General features: G+C 36.5%; 2 protein-coding genes across 10 annotated transcripts in view; one reads left to right on the top strand and one right to left on the bottom strand.

The window, feature by feature from the left end:
- Positions 1 to 26,429, top strand: part of LOC145674466 (clavesin-2-like) — a 396,132-nt gene that overhangs the window by 160,591 nt on the left and 209,112 nt on the right. The gene's annotated exons all lie outside the window — the stretch shown is intronic.
- On the bottom strand, positions 359 to 9,460 carry LOC145674465 (uncharacterized). Its single transcript, XM_081744554.1, has 2 exons — positions 5,962 to 9,460; positions 359 to 3,071 (listed from the first exon to the last, which is right to left on the bottom strand). The coding sequence occupies exon 1, from the start codon at positions 7,683 to 7,685 to the stop codon at positions 6,447 to 6,449; it is 1,239 nt and encodes a 412-aa protein (XP_081600680.1). The 5' UTR covers positions 7,686 to 9,460; the 3' UTR covers positions 359 to 3,071; positions 5,962 to 6,446.

Here is a 26,429-nt window from a genome sequence, read left to right as displayed (position 1 = left end):
GCCATTATGTCCCCTGCCATTTTGTCCTCCTGCCATTATGTCCTAAATTCGTTCCTCCCTTGTATACGATTCTTTTATCTACTTTTTTTTTCTTTTTTAATCGTTATTAGCAAATTTTCTCCGTGAGTACGTAGAATTATGCTCTAGAGCAGAGCTTTCCAACTTGAAAAGCACTTGTGATAAAATAATACATTTCAGTCTTTTTATTCAGCGTATTAATTGTCTGATGTTGATTTCTACAATTTAATGCCAGTAACATTCAGTGATATCACTAGATATTTCTGTTCCGTCATTTTTGTTACAATAGAATCTATGTTTTATAATTAAGATCAGTAAATGGGTGTCGTGTATAAAATTGTGTGGACTAATAGTGCTGCTAGAAGGAAAGGGCTGGAAAGCACTTCTCTCGAGATCTGTATTATGCAATTGGTACCTCAAAATAAAAATAAAAAAATGGACTTTACACATTCTTCTGGTGGACGTTTCTGTTGTAAAGTTACGTGTTAAGTTTCATTCTAGACGTGATTCTTAGTTTCCTTTTGTAGGAAGTATTTTCTGTAATAATAATAATAATAATAAACCTTAAATGAGTCACTATAGTTATACACTATTAGTTAAGCATACCAAAAAGCAAGAATTTAATTAAAATTCAGTCTTACACGATCTTATTCTCGGTCACATATTTCGGTACCCAGGCTTTCAATAAAACTTACACAAGATTTAACATTTTCGTTTAGTTCACACGCTATTTTAAAAATTTTATTAAAAAAACCTAAATGGCCAAAGTTTTAAAAATAGTACAGTAAAATGTGCTTTCATCATTTTCTGTCTTGTTTTGCACATCGAATTTACTTATTCTTAAAATCAGGTAAAATTAGGTTTACAGCTTTGTTGCAGTCTTCTTCTTTCTGTTTTCTACTTCTTTTGATTTAACATTCCACGTGTAATATCATGCTGCTTATATTTTAATAATGTTTGAGCGTTTGTTCTTTCTATAATCGTTACAATATTTTATATACTACCACGTAAGTTTTTAACACAAAATTCATTCTATCTTCAATCTTCAGATGGCATTTAGTACCTTCTCCTGTTCCATCGACGGCTCCGGAACTGGCACTATAACTTATAGTGAGACGTTGTAAGCGACCTCGCTTATGTATATACCCACCATCGCTGGCGCGCCTGCTACCTACGGACGCACCCCCTTGCTAAGGCTCGGCCTCTTTGCTGCGCTCCTGCTCTGACTTGGTTAGATAGCATTCGTGCTTTTTAGTGGTCACCTAGCACAAGTTGGTTCGCGTTTTATGTACTGCATTTTTTATGCCATACGTCCACACTACATTTATAGTCATCACACATACAAACAACAAACAAAAATCACTACTAAGTGAGCCAGACTCATTTACAAGTGATTTGGGGGAGAAACTAAATAATATCCATGATTTTAAGTAAGGATAAAATTAGTTTGCAGTTCAAGCCAGCGTTGCAAAATGTTGTTTTAAGGTTAAGAATCTGGAATTTCAATCTTAGAATTAGCTTATTTAGTATCGTGTTCTTCTGTACAGTTCATCAAAAGTATTCTTTAGTGTCGTTCCTTTTACATCATTCCGTACTCTCTCAAACTTCAAGTATTTGTTTTTTGTACCATTTTATAATTACGTTTTGCAGGTATTATACTGTGGTTTTAATCTAAAGAGTTCAAATATGAATCGTTAAACTTGAGATTTCATTTATTTCCCATGCAATTAATGCTTGTTTGGTTTGGTGTCGTTATACACAGTATGTCAAAAAGATAATGGAACTTTTTAAAATTAAACAGAACGAATTACGTATTTTACCAACTGTAGTTCAAAATACATCCCTTCAGCATCAATACAGTGCTGGGCACGTTCAACCAATGCTAGGTGCAGCAATCATGTCAAAGATAAGACAAGTACACTGCATTTTCCGAGTGGTTACGGAAAACAAGACTTGGAGAAAGGGTTATTAAACTGTATTTAAATTAGAAGGAATCAGTTTCAATTGAGACATAATTTATTATAACAAATAATTTAAAGAAAAACATATAAATATAATAACAACTAACAAACCGATTCCTGGGTGAAATTGCCTCGCAATCACGGCTTAATGTCGGAAGGCGAAAATTAGCTATTCTTCCACAACTCATTTAATGTATAATAATTTGATTTAAATTTGAAGTTTTCATTTAGTCTCAAAATCGAAAGTAGAAATCAATTACCAAACCAATATTAATAAGTACATACACAGATGATCTAATAGGAATCGGGGCCATTCCTAAGTGGGTGACCAATACTCACCTGGTCGTTTGATCGAAAATAGAAAATATAAAAAAAAAAGTTATAAATTTAGAATCAGGGAATATTAACCACACACTCGCAATGCTCCCGTTTCCTTATACAAACCACAATACACTATACACTTTTAACTTCTCATCTTCCCGACACAATTTCGAAACAATTTCACTCTCAAAATTATAACATGTTGACTCTTGTTATTACCTTGCGAAACTACAAGGTTCGATAGGTCAATTTATCAAACGTAAGTTTATAGATGGCAGCACATTAACTATTCATAGCAATGTTCAATGTTTCCAACTCTGATAATCACAATCTCGTTTGACTTTTTTTTTTTTTTTTTTCATTATGCTTCATATTAAGTTCCTCCCCTCTGGGAAGTTTTGCTTCTTTACAATGGTTATCGAAATGAAAAAGGAAAAAAAAATATAATTCACTGTTGAAGTCAAATCACTGCATGCAGAAATAAGGATAGTTCGACTCACCAAGAGTAATCCAACAACTTCCAGATATTACACGATTACCAATGTCCGGACGTCCTATCTTAAGTCCCAGAAGTAGATGTTCACAACAAGATGAGATCTTCCTCCTTATCTACCACAGATTGACTGGAAGCACCAATGAGATGAAAAGAGTGGGAAACATATCTAGCCTTCGGGTTGACAAAATCGCCTTTCCTCGACCAAGCAGTAGATTCAAGGTAATCAGTTGTCTCAGACGCAAACACAAACATAGTGGATCCACATAATTCTGAACCTGCAGAATTGTAAAAATACACAACAGTACATTTCTTACAGAAACATTACATAAACTACACACAAGTAAATATATATAATTTACATTATCTTGGAAATGAACAATTTCTCTTTTTTTTTTTCTTTCTTAGTTTAGTCATTATTATTAATAATATGTGCAACACTGTTTACATTTCTTGGTGGCAAGTACTTCTTTATAAATTGAACATGACGTTTTAACTTTACATCAGGATTACTAATTAACTCAACCCACACAGTATTGGGTGTTACATAATTCAAAAGTTTGAATGGACCGGAATATTTAGTATCAAACTTGGCATAATATTTCTTATCCAAGGATGATTTTAACATTTTCTTTACAAGTACTAATTCTCCCACAGGCAAATTACTAGGTACATGTTTTTTATTATAAGCTTGTTGTCTCCTTTTCCAAGCTTTCTCGATGTTATCAACTATAATATCATTAATCTCTTCTTTATTTTGTGATTTCTCTATTATACCCAAATCTAAAATCCAGTTAACATCTAATGGATTGAACATTTTACGCCCAAGATACAACTCACTTGGACTTTTCTGAGTTTCACAATTTTCAGTTATATTCAAAGTATATTGGATTTGATAAAGATAGTTAGCCCATTTGGTATGATTCTTATTAATATAAGATCTGAGTATCCCTTTAATCGTTTTATTCATACGCTCTGTTCTGTTCGAGGACATAGAATAAGGTGAAGTACAGATGTTTTTAATTCCTAGGCTAAACAAATACTGTTTGAAGTACTCACTACTGAGGTATGACGCATTATCATGCAAAATAGAAAATGGATACCCGTAAGTTAGAAAGATCTTAGTTAATTTAGAACAAATTAATTTAGAATTCAAAGATCTTAAAGGTTCTATTATAACAAATCGACTATAACTATCTGTCAAAACCATAATGTATTTAAATCCATTACTAGTAGGCAAAGCTCCCATACAATCTAAGTGTAGGACATTATTTGGGTATCGAGGCTCCTTAGAATAATAAGTACCATACGGTTTCCTATTAAGTTCTTGGCTCTCTTGACAAATTTTACATCGTCTCACGAAATCACTAATTTCAGCATACATTTTATCCCAAGTAAACCTAGATGCAACCTTAGAGATAGTTTTCTGGATCCCACCATGACATCCCCCCACTAATTCTTCGTGCCAATACTTTATAACAGAATAGCGCAAAGAATGGGGAATTACTGCACGTAAACCACCATATTTTCTACCATTAGTTCTTTTTAATAGCACACCTTCTTTCAATATGTACGGATCCTTATTTTCCTTTCTCTCTAAAGCTAAAATTATCTCTTTCAACTGAGGATCTTCTCTTTGATGTTCAGCCAGTGGTTTATTAAAGATGGAATTACTCCAGAAATTTACAAAAGAAAGATGGACCTTCTGTTCATTAATAGTATTAATTTCTTCTATATCACTGTTGGGTGGAGTAAAGTCTACATAATTATACATACGACTGATGTAATCTGCGAGATGGTTTTTGAAAGAGCGCAGATGAATTATATCGAAAGAGTACTTACTTATTTTCTCTATTAAAGAACCATACTTCTTTTGCCTTTTATGATTTCTTAATATCCAAGATAAACTAGCATTGTCAGTATAAATAGTAAATTTCTTTTGCAAGTAAATATCGAACTTATCTAAAGCATAGACTAAACTTTTCATTTCAAGATCGAAAATACTTTTAGACCAATCACTAGATGGAATCATTTTCGAAAAGAAATATACAGGACGAAGACGTCCTTCATCATCATATTGACTTAAGATCGCGCTATAAGCCCTACTACTACTATCTATGTGGATTACAAAAGGACTAGAGAAGTCCGGGACTTTCAATACAATATGATTTATAATGGCCTCTTTTATTTGATCTAGTATCTCATCTTCTTCTTTTCCCCAACGAAATGGTATTTTATTTGATTTTAAAGCATGTAAAGGACCCATTAGTTCACCATAATCTTTCACAAATTTTAAATAATATGACAAGAAACCAATCATCTTACTCAACGCTCTACGATTCTTAGGACGAGGTAGATTTTTAATTACCTGGACTCGGTCATCATCGATCATCATATATCCACCTGAAAATATATAACCTAAAAATTTTATTTTATTTTTACATAGTTTAGTTTTTCTTTTAGAAATAGTGATACCCCATTTTCGTAATCTCTGTAGAACTAGCTCTAATATTTCTTTATGCTTTTCAATAGTATCAGTGTGAATAATAATATCGTCACAAAATATATCTAAATAATCTCCTAAGAGATCCCTAAAGATTTTATTCATGATACTAGAGAGAATAAATGGTGAGTTTATGAAACCCATCGGCATTTTCAAATATCTTAACAACCTAGTTGGAGTAGCAAAAGTAGTATATTGCCTCGAGTTTTCATCTAACAGTAATTGGTGGAAAGCCCCCTTGGCATCGAGAACGCTGTAAATCTTATGTTTACCTATATTAGCAATAGTAGCTTCAGCATTAGGAGCTGGAAATCCAGTTACAAGCACTTTTGAATTAATATTAAAATAATTTACCACTAGCCGCTTGGTTCCATCGCGATTATTAACTAAGAAGCACGGAGAAATGTAGGCAGAACTGGAAACTTCCTCAATTACCTTTTTCTTAATTAATTCATCCAAGTATTCATCTAATTCACGCAACTTATGACGTGGCATAGGATATGGTTGAGCTATACTCGGACTTAAATCATTCATTTTAATTTCATAAACAAAATCTTTAACTGTTCCTAATTCTTCATTTATAACGTCCTTATATTTGTCTAAAACGTTCTCAACATATGGTATTAAATCGTCAGAAAAAATATTTTCATGAAGGTTTACTGTACCTGTATTTTCTTCCTCCGGATAAATATCATGGATGGTAGGATTGGAAATTGGTACTCCAGCTGGAATGTCTTGATATTGTTCACCTCCCCTAACATCATGATCCTGAAGTACTGTGGAAGATCGCTGGCTAGTCCCTGGTTTCGGTTGGCGAACTCTGGACTCCTCCCTACAAAAATTCCGCTTGGCTCTTTTGCGTTGTGTATGGAAACACTGCTGGGCTGTCTGGCCGCTGTTCCTGGAATCAGCTGATTGAGGTTGACAAGTGGTTGACGGCTGTATCGTTCGCTGACTAGGTCTGGGTTTCCCCGCTCCCCCTGCGTCAAGGTCGTGCGGCGACACAGAGTTCTCAGGACCAGACCTAAAACGAGAAATTTGTGGGCACAGATCACTGGATTCACAACGAGTTTGATTCCATTCAGTTAATTTTACGGTTAAATTTAGTTCCGTAAAGTACAACTCACGATTTCGAATGTTTATATTAACGTTATATTTTTGTAGGAAATCGTCTCACTAGCAGTTTTAAAGATGAATGTTGAACCACCGAAAACCAGTTTACAAACTTAACACCATTTATAAAGTATATTAGTTCCACTTGTTTAGAGATTTTAATAGGTTCAGAATTCATGACTGAGAGGGAAAAGTTCACTACTCTAGTTTTTGGACGGCACCTACGTTCAATCCTGGCCAACACTCGTTCTTCAATTAAGGACAGGCTACTTCCAGAGTCAATGATACAGAGATACAGATCTCGACAAATCGAAACAGGCATTTGTAATAAGGAGGGAGGTTGTTCCTCACTAACATAGTATGTTTTTTCTCCACGAATATTTCTTTTATTATAAGGACACATTTTCCAAAAATGATTATTAAGACCACATAAATTACATTTACTAAAATTATTCCTCTGCCTATTTTTCTCGTTAACATAACCAAGGGGCTTTACATTTTGATTTTGTTTTTGTGTAATAAATTTATAATCCAACCGGTAACGCCGATTCATTTCGTAACTTTCTGCAAATGCAACTAATTCCTTCTCAGTATGGGGAACTTGAGTAATTATCATTAAATCCCTTATTTCAGGTGGTACAAGGTTAGCAATAGTTTTAGTTAATTCATCCTCCGACATTTTCATATCAAAAATGAATAATACACTTAATTTTTCCTTAATAAAATCTACCAGAGATTCCTCTACTTGCATTATTCTATACAACGTTATTTTCAAGAATTCCATTTTTACTAGCGGAGTAACAAATCTTTCTAAAAATGCTGTTATAATTCTTTCCCAGTCAGTGGTGATATTCAATAACCTTTGCATTTCCTCGAATGCTGGGCCTGTACATTTACTCAGAGAAGCCACTAACAAAGCTTCTAAACAATTTTCAAGTTGGGCTTGTAACAAGTCAAATTTTAATAGAAATTTACATACTTCAAAGCCATTACTTCCATCTATTTCAGGTAACTGACTAACCTGCTTTTCTATAGCTTTATACATGTTATCACCCAAAAGCTTATTAAAATTACATCTTATAGCTGGTCTAACAGCTGGCTTTAACACGCGATGTGGAGGAAGAACCACACCTGCGAAATCAAGCGAGGAATCGTCATCGTTTACTCGCCCGTGTCCGCAAGCATTCGCTCTTTCCCCTTCGCCAAGGTCAACTAGGAGAGAATTCCCCTGGCCATTCTCACCCGTTGAAAAACACTCAAGAAGGTTCTGTGACATTTTTTTTCCCAGGTTTAAATCCTAAAACTATAATTTCTAATATTACGCCTAAATTCCTTCTCGCTATTTTCACTTATTATTACACTTTCAATTAATGTCTGGTCTTTCATTCGTAATTTTCGTACTCAGGTTCAATTCCAAAATAATATAAATCCCTTTCTTTCTAACCAAAGTCTTAATATTTCTTGTAGTTTTCGCAAGGTAACTAAATTACTATGCAGCAATCATGTCAAAGATAAGACAAGTACACTGCATTTTCCGAGTGGTTACGGAAAACAAGACTTGGAGAAAGGGTTATTAAACTGTATTTAAATTAGAAGGAATCAGTTTCAATTGAGACATAATTTATTATAACAAATAATTTAAAGAAAAACATATAAATATAATAACAACTAACAAACCGATTCCTGGGTGAAATTGCCTCGCAATCACGGCTTAATGTCGGAAGGCGAAAATTAGCTATTCTTCCACAACTCATTTAATTTATAATAATTTGATTTAAATTTGAAGTTTTCATTTAGTCTCAAAATCGAAAGTAGAAATCAATTACCAAACCAATATTAATAAGTACATACACAGATGATCTAATAGGAATCGGGGCCATTCCTAAGTGGGTGACCAATACTCACCTGGTCGTTTGATCGAAAATAGAAAATAAAAAAAAAAGTTATAAATTTAGAATCAGGGAATATTAACCACACACTCGCAATGCTCCCGTTTCCTTATACAAACCACAATACACTATACACTTTTAACTTCTCATCTTCCCGACACAATTTCGAAACAATTTCACTCTCAAAATTATAACATGTTGACTCTTGTTATTACCTTGCGAAACTACAAGGTTCGATAGGTCAATTTATCAAACGTAAGTTTATAGATGGCAGCACATTAACTATTCATAGCAATGTTCAATATTTCCAACTCTGATAATCACAATCTCGTTTGACTTTTTTTTTTTCATTATGCTTCATAGCGTAGAGTTTTTAATTATTTTTTTTTTTTTTTCGGAATCGCCTTAATGACCCTCGTCACGGCAGACTGGGACGTAACATCGTCATAAAATGTTCCTTTCATGGCCAATTTTAATTTTGGGAATAGGAAGTAGTCTCACGGCGATAAATCAGGAGAATGCGGAAGATGTGGAAGCACACAGATTTGTTTTTTTTAGCCCAAAAGTCCTGAACTACGACGGTTCTATAACATGGTGCATTGTCGTGCGATAAAGACCAACTGCTTCGCGCTTTATAATCGGGCCTTACGCGAACGATTCTGCCATCCATCTTTCAGTCGAATTCGCATCGTAAGCGATCATTTCCCGCGGTTGTTCCGCCAACTCATCGCGATCGGTCTGCCTAGCTTTGGGTCGTCTTCCAAGGTACTCATGACCGTCCCGGAATCGCGTATACCACTCGAACACGCGTGTACTAGTTAAGAACTCATCACCATGCACTTGTTTCGTTATTTCCAATGTTTGTGTTTTACCTAGGTTGAAACAAAATTTAATACTGACTCCATCGTGACGAGGAGACACCAGATCCACTCACTTTTTTTGATATAACTTGACACTCCATTAATCGGTTCTCACGGTTGTGATCTTGTTTTGTTGAGCAGATATCCAGCTTTCCGATGATATGTTGCTTCAACAGATGAAGCTAGTGGTTACCTGTAAAGTAAAAAGTTCCCTTACTTATCCGACATACTGTATAGTTTTATGCTGTGGTGACAGTATGAAGCAGACGACTTCTTATTCACGGATTACCCTTCGACTTCTTTTTCAGGTGAAAGTGATTTTTTTGTGCACGTTTCGCTGAACTGACAGACTGCAATAGTAATATTAAAAAAAAAAAAAAAAAGAAAGAATAAGAAAATGTATGCAACCATATATTTGTTCTCGCACCCTTACATATCTCACATATGGTAGGTGCATGTTTTTCACTTCTAATTCTTATCGTAACATCTGTATTTGTATTAAATCTACCTTATAATATGTCTTGATAATAAATTACTGGAATTTTATAAATGCTGTATCCGAATATAAATGTTATGACTTTCACCGCGTGTTTGCAACTACATTAATCATGTTTTGTAGAATAATAAAAGTGGATTATCAAGTGCAAAATTAAAGGCAATAGCTTTTCGAAATTAATTTTTCTCTTCGTAGCACCCTCCACTACTGTCAGTTCTTAATAAGTGTAGTGTAATTCAGCAGTTGCGCGTGATCTGATCTCTTTTGCAGGAATTTCAAGGTGGAGCTTATTGTGTAATTTTGAACATTCAAATAATTCTAGAAGTGATCTAAGAGTGTGATTTGTGACTATCTCTTGCTTACGTTTTTATTAATCAATTAAAGAGATAATTGAGTAATACACTTCTAAGTACTAAAATTATTGAAGTTATTGCTGGGACTCAGGAGATGTAAGATTTGCAGTTAACGTGTTAAGTAGAGTTGTGTCTGATGAAGAGGACGTTAGGTCCTTGATACTGTAACACATTGTAAGTATAGTTTTTAATATATTTCATTCTGCTCTGGTCAGAACTTTGTTTTATTTGTTACTCTACTTATCCAGAGCCATGGAGTTTGTTCATTGTGGCTATAGTAGAGTTAAAAAAAGTGAATGTGTGATACCTAGTGTTCGTTGCACTATTCGGTTTTATGCTCATATCCTCCATCGAAGACGCGCCTGCACTCTCGAACGTCCCCCTGCTGTGCTCCTGTTCTGACTCGGTTAAATAGCATTCTCGCTTCTAATGGCCGGTCTTTTTATGGTATACGTCTGGACACGTATTTATACCCATAAAGTTAATCTGCACTCATGAACCCAACTCCTACCCTAAGAAACAACTTCTAAGATACTACGAATGAATTTCGTGATGAAATAATTGTATACATTATAATAAGATAACACGTAATCATTTCTAGAGCATTTCAGTTTACACGCATATTATCAATCTGTAAACAATTATTTGAGCATTTGCTAGTAGTAATAACAATCGTCCAGTACGTTTTATTAAAGCAAGAAAATTGTATTCTTTTAATTTGACGGACTATTCTTAATGCGCACCTGATATTCCTGTGTATTAAATTCTCAAGATTTATACATATCATTGCCTTCATAATTTAAATGTAACTATGGGCATGCAAGCACGGCAAGTACACCGTATTTATTCCGAAGTTGTTGATCATCCACCTGTTGGTTTTCGTCCAAAAGCCCCCTTTTCTTTTTTTTATTTCTTTTTCTTAAAGTTGTGATTTCGGTAATTTCTTTAATAGTATGTTAGGTTATGTACAGATTCAGTTAATGAAGGGGTGGGGTAGGAGCTTTAGTAGTGTACGTATACAATAGGAAGTATTGTACAAAATACACTAACGAACTTGTGGTAGGTGGCCAATAAATACAAACGCTAATCGAGTCAGGGCAGGAGCGCCAAAGCGTTGGGAAGTTATTCAATCATACGGAGCAGGCGCGTTAGCGATGGTGGATATACTCATAAACGAGTATAGTGCAAAACACTGTGTATGGCATAAAATTAATTACTTTACGTGTTAAATTATATATTTGTACGTATTATCCCGATATGTTTTCATTGCTTGCATATTTCTGTTCCGAAGTAACATAACATATTACTCACATACATTTCTCAATTATGTAGTAGATCTCTTAAGTCTTGGACATTTCTATAGTTGCGCGTTATGAGTTAGCACATTAACTTCAGATATTTCTCTTGACTTAACATTGCATACTGTGGTTACTACCTATTGCGCGTAGTAGTTCCCTCCGCTTGCCAAGTAGTTCCATGTTTATAAACCCTTTATTAAACAACGAACAAAACTTTCGATCTCGTTACATATTATCAAGCACATAATCGAGTAAATTATTAATTTTTTCCTGGCAAATTTTCAAACGTTTTCTAGAAACGGACGACTAACCAACTTCAACAACAGGTGCTCTGTCTCAAGACTCGTATATAGTTATATTGTATTTCCCTGCATACATCTCGTGCGCTGATTGACTATTGCATGCTCTTGAATTAGATTGTGTTGCGTTTAGTCGAAAAATAAAAATATGTAAAATGTTTGTAAATAAAATCTCCGTTTTAAAACGGCAATAGGTTCGTGAGGTGCTCGTAACCAGGTGACCTTGGCAATACCTCTGGTGGAAGTGCGCGAGCTTTCCGCTGTGTGTCGCTAGTTGTCGCTGCAGCCAGCTGCTTGCTGCTCAGCCAGCGGACGGGATATTTTCACCTAGGTACTGAAGGAGTAGAGTTCGAAACATAATAATGGGAATTGTGAAATGGAGGTGGTGATATTTAAATTACGAAGACAGGAAACCATTGGATTATGGCTGTAAGGAGACTGAAGCAGAAATCTGACCACTAAGTTGCTCCGGAAGGAAAGCAGCATTAAAACAAGTTCTTGAACCATTGGTACAGAAAAGTGACTTCCAGAAACTTTTACATTTGGTTTCATTGCTTTCTATATATGTGATGAATTATCTCTGTTTCTTCTCCTTTTTCGATGTCACAGTATTGCCATGCTATTTTCTTGTTCTTGTAATCCATATAAGGATTTTAAAGAGGAGACTCGGCAGCCTTAGTAGCTATGGTCGTTATTACCTTTTAGTTGTTAGAGGATAAAATAAGGTTAAGTTTTGCTGAAAGCATTATATAGGTTTTGTTTGTAGCTCCTTGCATCCAGTAAAAATCCTTGGATCAGTCTTATATCGTATGCTCTGGTTGTGACGCCTGTAGGTAGTAGTTTTAAATTACTAGAGTGAGTCACATGTTCGTATCGTTGGGTGGCCTCGCCCAATCGATGCCGGGAAATCATGTACAACGGTTGAACGGTTGAAGGTGGTGGTGGAAGAACGCGCGTCACGTGTCTGTCTTATCACAGCGCTAAGGGCGTGTGGGAGGAACTACTCGTTGAATACAGAGTTAGCAGGACTATGGCTGAGGAGAAATTTCGTGTCGTGTGTTCCTGCGCCATTATTGGAAAAAGGGGTTGTATGCAGCTGCAGCAGCCAAGGAAATTTGTGCCGTAGAAGGTAAAGGTACTGTCCACCCGTCCCAGCTAGAAAGTGGTTTCAACGTTTTCGGGCTGGTGACACTAGACTCGATGACGAGCCCAAGCATGGACGCCCTGCGACGACGGATATCGCTGCCCTCCTGAACGTTGTGGAACGATACCCAGGAGCCAGTATCCGCCAGCTGGCAAAATGAAGTCCAGTCACCACAAACCAGTGTCTTTCGTCATCTGCATCAACTTGGTTTACGCTCCAGGCGACCGAGACTGGTTCCCCATGAGTTGACTCCAGCCCAAGCTTTACAACGTATGACCCTGTGTGAAGAACTGCTTCGAAACCCAGATGACGACAGGATTTGGCGGAAGATCATCACGAATGATGAAAAGTGGATCTTTCTTCGTTATCTTGACACCGGAAAACAATGGCTTTAACCGAGGCGCAAACTGTCGTTCAAAGAGAGTGTTTTGAAGAGAAAACAGTGCTGTGTGTGTGTGATGGACTTTCGATGGTCTTCTGCACTGGGAGCTCGTTCCACATGACCGTGCCGTAAATGGGACATTGTATGCTGAACAGCTGCATTGGGTATATGACATTGTTCGCCGTCGTTATCCAGCACTGGTGCACCTAAAGCAACTTCTTCTTCAATTTGACAACGCTCCATGCCACAGGTTAAGAAGAGTCTGCCAGAAAATTGCGGACATGAATGGCGTGAAAATTTTGCCACGCACCCCTACAGTACCGACCTTGCGCCATCTCATTTTCATCTGTTTCGTTCCATGGCACACTTCCTACAGGGCAGATAATTCAATTCCGTGGATGATATGAAATCGGGCATTACTGAGTTCTTTGCTTCAAAGCCTGCAGCCTGGTATCGTCAGGGGCTTGTGTAATTGGTGGAACGTTGGAGGAGGACCATACAGTGTGATGGGGTGTACTTCGCTGAATAGGCTTCTGTGGTATAGGGGGAGTCGGATGCTGAACATTACCCATAAACACGCTATGAACATATGACTCCTCTGGTATAACACTGACATTATTATTGCAATGAGTGAGGTCTTATCTTTTTGTAGTGTGTGAGGTTTCCAAGGGTGGATTTAGAGATATTTCTAATATAGCGTTAGTAAGTCATGACTGTATGTAAATGTATCACAGTTAAAGGCGGTGTATCGATATCCATGAGCTCTTTCGCTAAGTACTTCATCTCATCCCGTCTTTTTTTTTTTTTTTTTTTTAATTCTTGTTTTGTGCTCGTTTGCATAATGATAGGTACTTGTTGTATGTGCATGAAACACAGGTAAATTCGCTGTATTGATGTTCATGAGCACTTTCGCTAAATACTTCAGCGGATTACCTTTTTGTGATTTTTTTTTGTTTTGCTGTAATGTAGGCATTTTTTTAAAAATTCAATTAATTACCTGTTGTGTGACTGAAAAAGGTCCATAACCCAGAGTACTGTGGAATTTATGGAACACATACTTTCTGCCTTTGGCAAATTGTTCACAAGCAAAAATTGTATCATCTATAGAGCGAATATCATTTTTGCACCAACACATATTCGTGTTCAACGAACTTAACAAAGTTCGTTACTGAATTCTCTGTGTGTGTGTGTGTGTGTGTGTGTGTCTGTTCTTTGCGTGAACCCTTCATTCGATAGAGCATCAAAAACTATCACAGAAACTGGTTAAATTTTTCGCGTCACTTTTACCGTTCCCGAGATATTGTCCAAAAAATGTCTGACTTTCAGAGATTCAAGGAGCCATACCTCGGAAAACGTAAGTCATAGAGAGACCATATATTTTGGTACCAAATAGTAACCGGGGGCCACTATTTAATTGGCCACTGGCCAATTGTATTGTAGCCACCAATTATTATCGGTACCAAAATGTTTATCATTGTATTAGACATTGATTAACACTAATATCATCTCTCTATGACTTACCGTTCCCATGATATTGGCCAAAAATGGCCAATTTCTAGATATTTAAGGAGCCATAGCTCGGGAACCATAAGTTGTGGAGAGATTATATTGATGTTGATCAATACCTAAGAGGATGGTAAATATTTTGGTACCAAATAGTAACCGGTGGCCACTGTCCAACTGACCACTGGTTTGTCTACTCGCCAGTTGTATAGTGGCCATCAATTGATATCGGTACGAGAATGTTTAACATTCTATTAGAGATTGTTTAACACTGATATTGTCTCTCTCTATGACTTACCTTTCCGTGATATTGGCCAAAAGATAGTTCCGATTTCGGGAGATTTAAGGAGCCAAATCTTGGGAACCGTAAATCACACAGAGATCATATTGGTGTCGGTCAATACCTAAGAGGCTGGTAAACGTTTTGGTACCAAATAGTAACCGGTGGCCACTGATTAACTGTCTACTGGCCTACTGCCCACCCTTCCCCAGATATTGGGCAAAAAAGTTCGAATTTCTAGATATTTAAGCAGCCATATCTCGAGAACTGTAATTAATAGAGATATGATAATTTGCTAATTTTTGCGTGAAAAAGAAGAAGGTGCGGATAAAATGATTTTGTTTTACATCCAGGAGCAATGACAGTTATCCTTCCTGCTCCATCTCTCCATTCTTTTTATGTTCGTTCTGGCAGTGCTCTTGGAGCATTCTCAACTGGTTGATTTATGAATTTGACGTAATTTATAAGGCGTAAAGGCTGTGTTGAAGAGTACTATTTTCATAACAGAGATCAAAATACCAGGTTGTCTAAAACGCAGTGAGTCTTTTTGGCGTTTTACGTGCAGAGCCGTAGCTAGAGATTTCGGCGCCCGGAGCGAAGTAGAATTCGGCGCCCCTCTACTCTCACCTTAGCAAACATTTTATTTTTCATTAATACATGTAAGAGAAACAGCTTTTTGTTGTTATGCTACGCTGAATTGTTATCTAGCTGCTTGGACAGACTATTCCAATAGACAAAAGTAATAATTAAGTATTCTTTTACATACAGTATAAGAGGGGGGCGCGGTGGCTCAGTGGTAGAGCGTTCACCTCTGGTGCTTGGGGTCCCGGGTTCGATCCCAGCCCCCGCCAAGTGAACTTTGTGGTGGACAAACACCGTGTACGTGTGTTTCCTCGGAGTTCTCCCGTTTCCTCCCACTTTCTTCATTCCACCATTTCACTCATCTCTCATCATCACCGTCTCCTTTAGCCTAACCGGCATAACCGTGGGACGTAAAACTTAGAGATTTCATTTCATTTCATTACATACAGTATAAGAGCTGTTTCCAAGAGGATTATCTTGGACTTTTTGTTAAACATGACAAAACTACTTTTGCTTGTATACAAATCCACTTAGGGAACAGTTATGGAAATTTACAGCTATTTACAACATTTCATACTATTGGTAAATAATGAAATTTTAATATATTAAAAACTATCTGCTTTCAAAACGTTCAAAATGGGTGACAGCATTAATTTCCAGCAATAATTGTAAATTTATGTGATTTTATTGTGTGACCACACATATATCATTTTAATTTCGATTCTTTTACGGTAAAAAATATTTTGTGAAACGTAACGGAAATTCAGAAGGATCCTTCTTCGCAAATTTCTCAGGGTCATCATTTTCACTATCATGATTTATCCGATTGGATAGAAAAGCGTGTCTTATCTTAGCAAACTTGTCACCATCAAATTTTTCAGGCACGTATTTCAAATTTTGAACATTTCTGATTTTGAAAACGCTCCCGTGTAGACTATAAGTCATTACTTGGCACTTTGCATATCACTTCGTCATTAACATATCATATCTAATAACTTTTTAAGATAATACGTGAAACCTTACTGTGACTTTTATTGAAACTTTTGGGTTCTGAGCGGAGCGAGCACGAAATTTTTAACAAATCTCTTTCTTTGCAAACCGACAATAATATTGATTTAATAGGGCGCCAATATGTTTTCGAGGCGACTAGTCGTTTATTCATTTCCAACAATTTTTCTTTTTTATTGCTCTTTCGGCCCCCTCTAGCTATCAGCGCCCGGGGCAACCGGCCCGCTCCCCCCCCCCTTGCTACGACTCTGCTTACGTGCAGAGTATGAGTCGTAGTAGGTCAATCTTAACGTCCTTCGACAGCTGACAGTTCAAGCTACTGTAATAGATATGCTAAAAATGTTGGGATTCTTATAATAAGACGTAAGGTATTGCGCCGTGAAGATGAGTAAACTTTCCCCAAAACAGCGCTACATTTTACAGTACCACACTTAGATATTATTTTGGTAAAGAATCAAATAGTGCACAAGCCCGTAAAGAAATTTGTGCTGTTTATGTATGGGCAAACGCTATCAATAGCAACATCCAAAAGATAGTTTAGTCGCTTTCGCTCTGAAAATGTCGATGCCCAGGGTGCTCTTCGCAGTGAGCAATCAATCACAGCAAAAGTAAGTGTTATTGTGGCAAAAGTCGAGCAGTACCGGCATGTAAGCCGTTTTAGCATTGCCAAGGACCTAAATACCCAACACCAAACGCTGTTAAACTATTTGGAGAAAGATGGCTACAAAAAGAAGGTCGACGTTTGAATGACACATGATTTAACTGAATAGCACTTACTCAACCGAATTTATATGTGCGAATCTCTGCTAGAACGTAACGAACTTGATCCATTTCTCAAGTGGTTGACCATAATCTATTATAACAATGTGCGAAACATATTATGGACAACGCAAGGAGAAATTCCACAGCCTATGGCAAAACCCACAGTGACGCCTAGGAAGGTTATGCTGTGCGCCTGGTGGGATTGGAAGGACATCGTACATCACGAGATGCTACAGTCAGGCGGAAGGATAGACTCGGACATGGTACTGTCGACAATTAGCAAGAGTGCAGCTAGCAATTTATCAAAAACAGCTGGAATTGATCAACAGAAAGTGTGTCGTATACCATGCTAATAACACCAGACCGCATACATCTGAAAAGACCCATCAGACGCTGATAGAACTTCTCCGGTAGGTTTCAATGCATCCATTGTATAGTCCGAACCTGGCACTGTAGACTCTCATTTGTTTGAGTCTGGAGAACGCCCTTGATAATGTTAAGTTAGTTTGAAAAGAGTCCTGTAATAAACATGTGTCACTCTTTAAAAAAAAAAAAAAAAAAAAAAAAAAAAAAAAATTCTCTGGCGACGGAATTGTTATTGCTAGACAAATAGCAGAAGATCATGAAGTAAAATAGTACACATTTTGTTTAGTAACATGATTTTCAAATCGCAATAAATGTATTTTCAATTTGGCTTGCAAAGGCTCAAATTTTTTTGGACAAAAGCTCAAACAGAAAACCTTCACAATGCAAAGTGTCACTTTCTTCCGTTCAAAATGGATTACGATTATGAGTTTTCTGTTTAACTTTAGGCTGATATATTATTACACTTCTTACATATTGATAGGTGTCAGAAGATACGGTTAGGAGTGTTCTTTTAACACATCATTATCTAAGAGTGGTAGCCTGAAAAGGGTTAGATAAATGTGACCCTTCCATTTTTAGGTGATTTTGCTACTCTTTTTCGTTAGCATTTTGCATTTTCACGCCACAAGAACAGTTATCATCTGTCGAGAAGGCAAATGAATGCGATCACTCTTCTTTTTTGCAAGAACATGAGTGCCTTGCTCCCTGTGAAAAGTTCAAACCAAGTGTAAGAGTCGTCCTAATAAAGTGTAGCCACTTCTGCTATCTCATTTCATCCCATAAGATACATGAATGTACAGTTTCAGATATTTCAAATCAGTACTTCAAGCCTTGATCCTCGTGTCTTAAGTGTCTTTCTGTTATCCACTAATTTTATTTTATTATAAAGGAACATTTAACTTGAATTTCCTTTACCAGTGATTGTTTGCATTTTAGGTTCTGGTTGAATAGTATCACATATTAAAGTTGAATATTTCAACAAGGTAAGAAAAATGTTATCAAAGATACAAATAGTGTCTTGAGGTCTAATTAATCCAGAATTGCAATACTTCGCGGACATTACCGGCGTCCTACTTCTATGATAGTGTAACGGTCATAAACATTGCCCATTGTTTCATTCACATCAGTTTATCTCTGCACCAGTTTCTACCTATTCGATTTCACTGTCTACATTTTGCCTGTAGATATAAAAATTAGTGCAAGGAAAATCGTTGTAAATGTAGATATCTTAACATGTATCAATCTTCGTATTCTTTTTTGCGTTTTATGGTTTCTCTAACCTCTTTAATAATTCTTCGAAATGTCCTCGAATTGTTGCGTTGCTTCCGCCTGTTTATTGTTGAAAATGAATTTTCACAGTTTTGATGAAGAACAGAAGCGAGAGTTGATTAATTAATTTGAATTTTAACGTTTCTTTTCAATATCACTGTTATATGAGGTTGAAACTACTGCTTCAGGTAACGTACAAACTGATACTGTTTTTCTGAACTCGAGACGACGCATTCAAAGCACACTTTTAGCCTCGAAGCAAAAGTATGTGAATTTAGATGAGTTTCTCTTCTACTAGAGTACGTTTGTTTTATCTTGGCACACTTCTCACCAGTGCATTTGGTTGGCTTTTAAAATATTTTCTGCTAGCACTCACGTGAACATTCTAATCCAATAGACGTCTTATTGACTTTATCGTGTAGGTGACGCTAGTTGTCAGCCAGCCCATCAGATTAGGCCATTGCTATTAGGTAGGTATTTGAAGTGCTTAGTTGCCACACGGGAACATGTGTGTTACTGTGATTTGTGAGTGGTATGGCCTTTTACTGTGTTTTCTAGCGTACTATAACGCGCAACTTAACCGTGGCGTGAGCTCCTTCGTGGCTAAGCGGTTAGTGTACGCGCCTTTAGCGTGGGAGACCTGGGTTCGATTCCCGGCGGGAGCTCATGTGGTTCGGTTTCCACGTTAATCAATAGGTCCCGTCTCATATAGCCTCGCTGCTGAAACGGACGTTTAACTCAAAATCATCTCATTAACCGTTGCTTGGCAAGAACGCGTTGTAGACAGATCCATCCTTTAGGCGGGAAGCGTGCCTAGATAAAACAAACGTACTCTAGCCATACGGAAAGGGATGGAGAAAGAGTTGTGCGTATCCTCAAGCCGCTTGTGTACTAAAACCGAAACAAAAGTTTTTATCAAAATGTACTTAGCTAAATGTTTATATCGGGCATTGCAGCTATTTTACAATGTTCTTCAGCGGGCTAACCCAGTGCAAACTCAGCCCCAAGTGTTTATAGTATAACATTTATCTGGTTTTAGCGAGACAAGGTTGAATAATTCACATCGAAAATCAAAACATGAAACTCGCCAGTGTAAAACGGGAACTCACGTAGATTACAACGATCAACGAAACAAAATTTTTAGGCATTATAATAGATATGCACTTCAGATGGAGTAGTCATTATCGAAGCAACTATACATAAACTAAATTCGAGGCTATATGCTCTAAGAGTTTTAAAAAACTCGTAAAGAGTCTAAAAAGCTTAATACAAATCTGCTATGGGTCTATATACCTTATCATCAAATATGGCATTCTACTTTGGGGTAACGCAGCTGAAAGTAAATCTATACTTATTAAACAAAAACAGGCCATTCGTACCATTGCAAACTTGCACTACCCAACAAGCTGCAGATCGTACTTTAAAAAGTTAATGATAGTAACAGTTCCATCTGTTTACATATATGAAGCATCCGTTTTTAGTCCAACGCAAAATGAAGATGGGGTGAAAGATCATCATTATAGCACTAGAGATAAAAACAAAAAGCCTTACTTTACTAGATTATCACTGGTATAACAGGACCCCAGGCATATGACAAACAAAATATTCAATGTTTTGTCCAATCACATAAAAATGGAGAAAAACTTGAATAATTTTAAAGGAAGCTTAAAAATGTATCTAATAGAGAAAGAATTTTATAGTGTAAAAGAATATCTAGAAATATATATGTAACAATGTAAAATACTTTACCTATATGTATAATCACTTCTGTAAATCTTTTTTTTTATAATCTTACTTAAATACTATGTACATGTGAACTGAACTCTCCAAATATCATGTACTAGGGTAGTTAGATGGAGTAAATAAATGAAATGAAATTAAAATAAAAGCATTAATATATTGCATACAATGGCACAAGAAAAACAGCTCTTCTGTCTATCCACTGAAATTCTCAATCGGATTTCGAAGAATGCAAGCTTAGAAATACCATATACACTGATCGCCTGTCACAATAGACCTACGTCAGTTGGTATATCCGATGTACTTCATAGAATTACAGGTTTTACAAGAACGATGAGTGTATAATTACGTGGTTTTCACTTCCATCCAAGGTAAAATAAGACTAATCATCATTATCATGAAACTAAATTTTATGTATGGAACAGATTTACAACTGAGGTTTGTAAATTCAGTTCCTGCACTTCAATTTGTTGCACACACACATTTAGTTTGCTGAATCCTGCATTTTTTTAAAAAAAATACTCTGGTTACTTAATGTTTTTAAGAGCTCCTTCATGGTTATGCTGTTAGCGTACGCGCTTTCGGCGTGGGAGACCTGGGTTCGATTCCTGATGGGAGCTCATGTTTCGGATTCCACGTTAACCAGTAGGTCCCGTCTTATATAGCCTCGCTGCTGAAAGGGACGTTAAACTCATAATAAACTTAACTCAATTAATGTTTTTAACTGCTATGTAATAACAGAAAAATATTCCCAACTGCCGATAGAATTTTGTAACGTGATGAGCAGTTGCTGACTTTGGTTTCTTTAATGTATTCGCTCCGCGTAAGCTTTATTATTATTATTATCTTGGCTTCTGTTTTACGACATTATACTTCTTGTCTGGATTTTTGTTTTTTGTGCCATCGAATAGGCTATTATTATTGTTTGAAATTTTGTTCAATGCTATCGACCCAGTATTTCCCCTTTCAATACTCATAGTTGACTGCGTTGCAATAGGCCATACTTGTGATCCTACTAGATTACACACGAATAATATGAATCTAGCTGTCTACTTGTCTTACTATGAGTTCTTTCTCTGAGCACGTGTTCAGTTTGCTTCTTTCCATGTAGTAACCATTTTACAGGCAAGCGAACTGAGTTTGTAGTAAGAGAAGAAAGTAGCAATCCGCTATATACACAGAAGTAGGTTGGTTTGTTTGCACAAATAAATCAGCTGCAATTAAAATGGCAACAAGACCTAGTCTACCTGGAGTTTAGTGTAAATCAACGGAATTACATCGGTTACAAATGGAAGTATTTAGTGTGATGTTACAAGATGTGAGAATTTATGGCTATCATTCACTGCTTTTGGATCCAGATTCTTTTTATAGCAACTCGAAAGCCAGTGACTGCGTGGGTTATACTGTTGTTGCACTAGGAATAGGAACTTGAACGGAAGAGAATATGCGTATGTAGTAAGTTGTGCATATTATTGTTTGTGAACTATGAGAAAATTCAGGCAATTGATACTACTTCTGGGTTTCTGCGGTATTGAATCGTTCAAATGTCTTTCTGAAACTTTCGTACTGTTGACGACCGCAGAAAATGTGAAAGCATGGTCAGTCTGAGAGAGGTAATACCTAGCTTGTGCAACCTGTTGCAGAGAAACTGTGAGAAATATTGTCCACAAACCATGGTCAATACACCTATATTATTGCTCAATGGTCACTGCTTTTAATCTGCATGTAAGATTTGAGTCTTTTCCAGAAGGAATAATAATAATAATAATAATAATAATAATAATAATAATAATAATAATAATAATAATAATAATAATAATAATAATAACAGCTCGTACACACTGTTTCTAAGAAACTAACGCTAATGCCACAGTAAAATGTGCTTACACTTGAATAAATTCCTAATTGCACTTTATATACTAATTTGTGGATGCTGAATCCAACGAAGCTATTTTCAAACATATCTGTTCATGGGGTCACGAGAAAAATTACCTCAAATTTGGGATATTTATATCCCAAATTTGACATTTTTATCCTGACCTCATGGACGGATATGTCAAGAAATACGTAGTTCCATTAGATTCAACATTACCAAATTAGTGTAAAAAGCGCAGTCAGAAATGTATCCAAGCGTGGGCACTTCTACTATTCTTCTAAGGGATAGTTCAAAGATATCACTTTGAAGTTGCCATGGACATGTTTGAAAGCGGTAGTTCAAATAGATCAACATTGGGGTTATTTTTTCTGGTGATGCAATGGACAAGTTTGCTCAAAAGTAGTCCCATTGGGTTCAACGGTTTCAACTCAGCATAAAAAGCGCAATTAGAAATGTATCCAAGCTTAGACAATTTTTACCAGTGCCATTAGCGTTAGTTCTTTTTCAGTATACCAGTCTGTTGTTTAGATGTTACATTTAAATAGCAGTGAACAATTATATTGATAAATGAAGGAAACAACCGATTTTTAACACACCAACTCCTCTGTTAGGTGTGAATTCAAAAATGCACAGAGAGCGAACAAAAATACACGACTGGACCGAGATTTGAACGCCGTGAACGATGGATCGTGAGGATGTGTTAACCACTATGCTATTCCGTTCGCTTCCTGAACAGCTATATGTTCCCTCATTCTTGAAGTCAGTGTGATCTGAGTCTAAGTGAAAAAACACCGACTTAGGGTGTGAGGGAATGCACGACTGTTCAGGGAGCAGACTGGATAGCGTAGTGCTTAACACAATGACAAGGTATATCGAAGATCCCGGACTCAAGTACTGGTCCAATCATGCATTTCTTTCATTCTGTGTGTAGTAATGAAAACTGTGGGGGAAGCGAGGGTAGTTGTGCGTTGCTATATTGGAAATGCCCCAATGAAGTTAGTTTGTAACAAAATTACAGTTTCTTTTTAACATGTTTCTGTCTTTTTATATTGCAAGTTCAGATTTTATTATCTCGATTGAGTCATTGTTTTAACCATGAACTATAGCTGTTTCTGTTTGAAAGGTAAAGTGTGGCTTTAATGGGTGATATCAATAAAAATAAGTAACTACTCCTGAGAAGTCCTGCTCGAGAATCGGATTAACTACAGCTGGAGTAATCTCCTCTCTCAATTTCGTATCAGTAAAACAAACCACTACTGAGGTGTAGACTGCTCCAGATTTATGAACGTTCACTCACGTTTCCTCTGCGCGTGGCAGTCAGTCGTATCAATAAAAGAAGTGATTACTCATTTCTCCCATCCGTCGCTCGGTCATTCCGTTGCTTTTAACCTATGACGTAGAATCCTAAACGCCATGGAACGGGCAAGTAGCAACGACAGCTTTAATCAAAGTGCATTTGTGGATGTTATAAAAGAGTTTCCAGTGGTACTTTCAAAGTCATAGTTACCAGAAAGTAAACGAAGGAAAGCCGAAGCTTTGAAGCAATTACAGTGAAATGCAACGAAATACCAAATACATCTACGACTGAGACACAAATCCAAAAGAGAATATTTAATATTCGAGCGAGAATAAAATAAATAAATAAATAAATAAATAAAAAAAAAAAACTGGAAACAAGAAAGTAACACCGAAACCATGGGAACGAACCTGTTGGAGCTGATGGATGTTGATTCGAATCCAGCAATATCAAGAGTAACACGACAAGCGCATATCATGTGTTGTCCAAGGTCTTTGTAGATTGTTTAGCTTTAAGAATAAAATCAAACACTTGGCCCCTTTGTTTCTTTTTCAAAAAAAAAAAAAAAAAAAAAAAAAGTCCAGCCAGTCACGAAATAAAGCACGTCCATCTGATTGCGTTTTCTACACCATACGTGTCCCCTTTTGCCTTGACATAAACAAAATACATTCTCATGTATACACCCTTCCTATCAACGTTGAGATTGAGCTGATTTTGAGTTTAACGTCCTTTTCAGTAGCGAGGTTATATGAGACGGGATCCACTGATTAACGTGGAATCCGAACCACATGAGCTCCCACCGGGAATCGAACGCGGGTCTCATGCCAAAGGCATGTACGCTAACCGCTTAGCCACGAAGGAGCTCTTCCTATTAGCGTATTCGTCTCCAAATTACTAGGTTTCTTTATTGCCACGTGTGTATAGTCAAGTGCTCCGATAGCACCTGGAAATGTATATTATTCTTTTGTAATCTCCATTTGCAGCATTTCTATGTAGTTTACAACTTTTTCTACGTAGCAAAACAATCATATACTCTGCCATATTTCGCACGGAGTAACCTATTTAGCTTGCTCCACAAATTTGGAAAAGTTACTAGCATCACAGAGGAGTCTTTGATTTTTATTGATATCAAACGCGGAGTAGTTACTCGGCTCGAGAATAGAGGTGTGGTTACTTCAAAAGGGCGGGGCTTCTCCGAGGTCAGCCGAAACGAGTAGTGCTCAGTTCTCTTTTTATTGATACCAATGTGAGTAACAATGTCCAATGTCTGCACAAATGGATTATAGGACTTCATTTCTGCTGCTAGTTCTTGAGCATTGAAATAATTTTAATTCATGGTTTAACTTTACCGTTTTCTTTGCAGGTATCACGGAACGGACACCCTTTGATACCTGTGAATGTTCATGTTTCAGCTGTGTATAACATTATAGCACATTTCGGGAGTGTGCGGTGGTATATCTTATTCACGGTGTGAAAGTTTAATTTAATCTGCATTCAGCGTGCACGCAATTTATTGTCACGCTTTAATTTGTACAATTCTGTTTTATGTAACATCAGTCCTTGCTCTGTAGCAAATTTTGTTTTGTGTCCAACGTAAATAAGACAAGTAGTCAAAATCTATGGACGAAACAATCAGTCTGTGAACTTTAGTGCAAACGCAGTTAAGAAAGAAAAAAAAAAAAAAAAAAAAAAAAACATTGTATTATATTTATATTACTACAAGCAGCATACCTTAAATTAAACTTTTATTCACAAGAAATAAGTCTTTTGTCTGTAGACTTTGCTTTTGCCATAATTACAGGTATTGTAAATTGATTTAAAAGAAAAACAATAAATGATAAAATTAAAAGAAAACGTTTGTAAAGAAAATAGGCTTTCCTTTCCTGACTTTTGCAATTTGATTAAATTTGTTCCAGGCGAAATGTGCACAACCGCTAACCCGAGTTTTACAGTCACAAGCAAAGTGTACGTCTGCTCCATACGTATTTTTCTATTAGTAACTTTTAAGCGGATGGGACGATCAAAGCATTCCACTAAATATCCCTGTAGGCACATTTTGGAATGTACTGAGCTATCAGTGGAATGATGCTGTATAGAACATGACTGACGTGTAATGAAAGACTTTTTTCTACGTTGACAAGACACTAGTAGAGCAATGCTGTATAAGCATGCATATTATAGTTTTCTGTTTTTCTCGAATTCACTGAAATTTGCTATACAGTGTTATTTGGTGGAAAGTATTTAACACTGTTTATGAAAAGTATGCAATATGGGGCAAATAAGTTACTTTTGTGTAAGTTGCCACAAACCATACTTAAATTAGACCAGTTGTTTTATTGACACAAGAGCATATATAGGTGACATATACTGCTGCAATTTTTTTTCTGAAGACTGCAAGGTTTACTTACAAAAATGATATGAAAGTCTTGTTATTGCGTGAGATTGAATTTTTCTTAAGGAAATGTTTAAACTTATGCACGTTCATGTAAAATAGGTTGCATTGTTTTATAATTTTCCTGCGATATGTTTCTTAGCTACTGACAGTCCTAGATAACACTTACGAAGTCTGTATTTTGATTGAATACGAACATAGTTGCTGCGCGAGCGAAAAGCTGC

This window comes from Thermobia domestica, chromosome 17 (genome assembly GCF_964235325.1).
Source record: "Thermobia domestica chromosome 17, izTheDome1.hap1.1, whole genome shotgun sequence".
Lineage (NCBI taxonomy): Eukaryota > Metazoa > Arthropoda > Insecta > Zygentoma > Lepismatidae > Thermobia > Thermobia domestica.
Note: the sequence above shows the minus strand (reverse complement) of the source record. Positions and strands in the feature narration are given on the sequence as shown.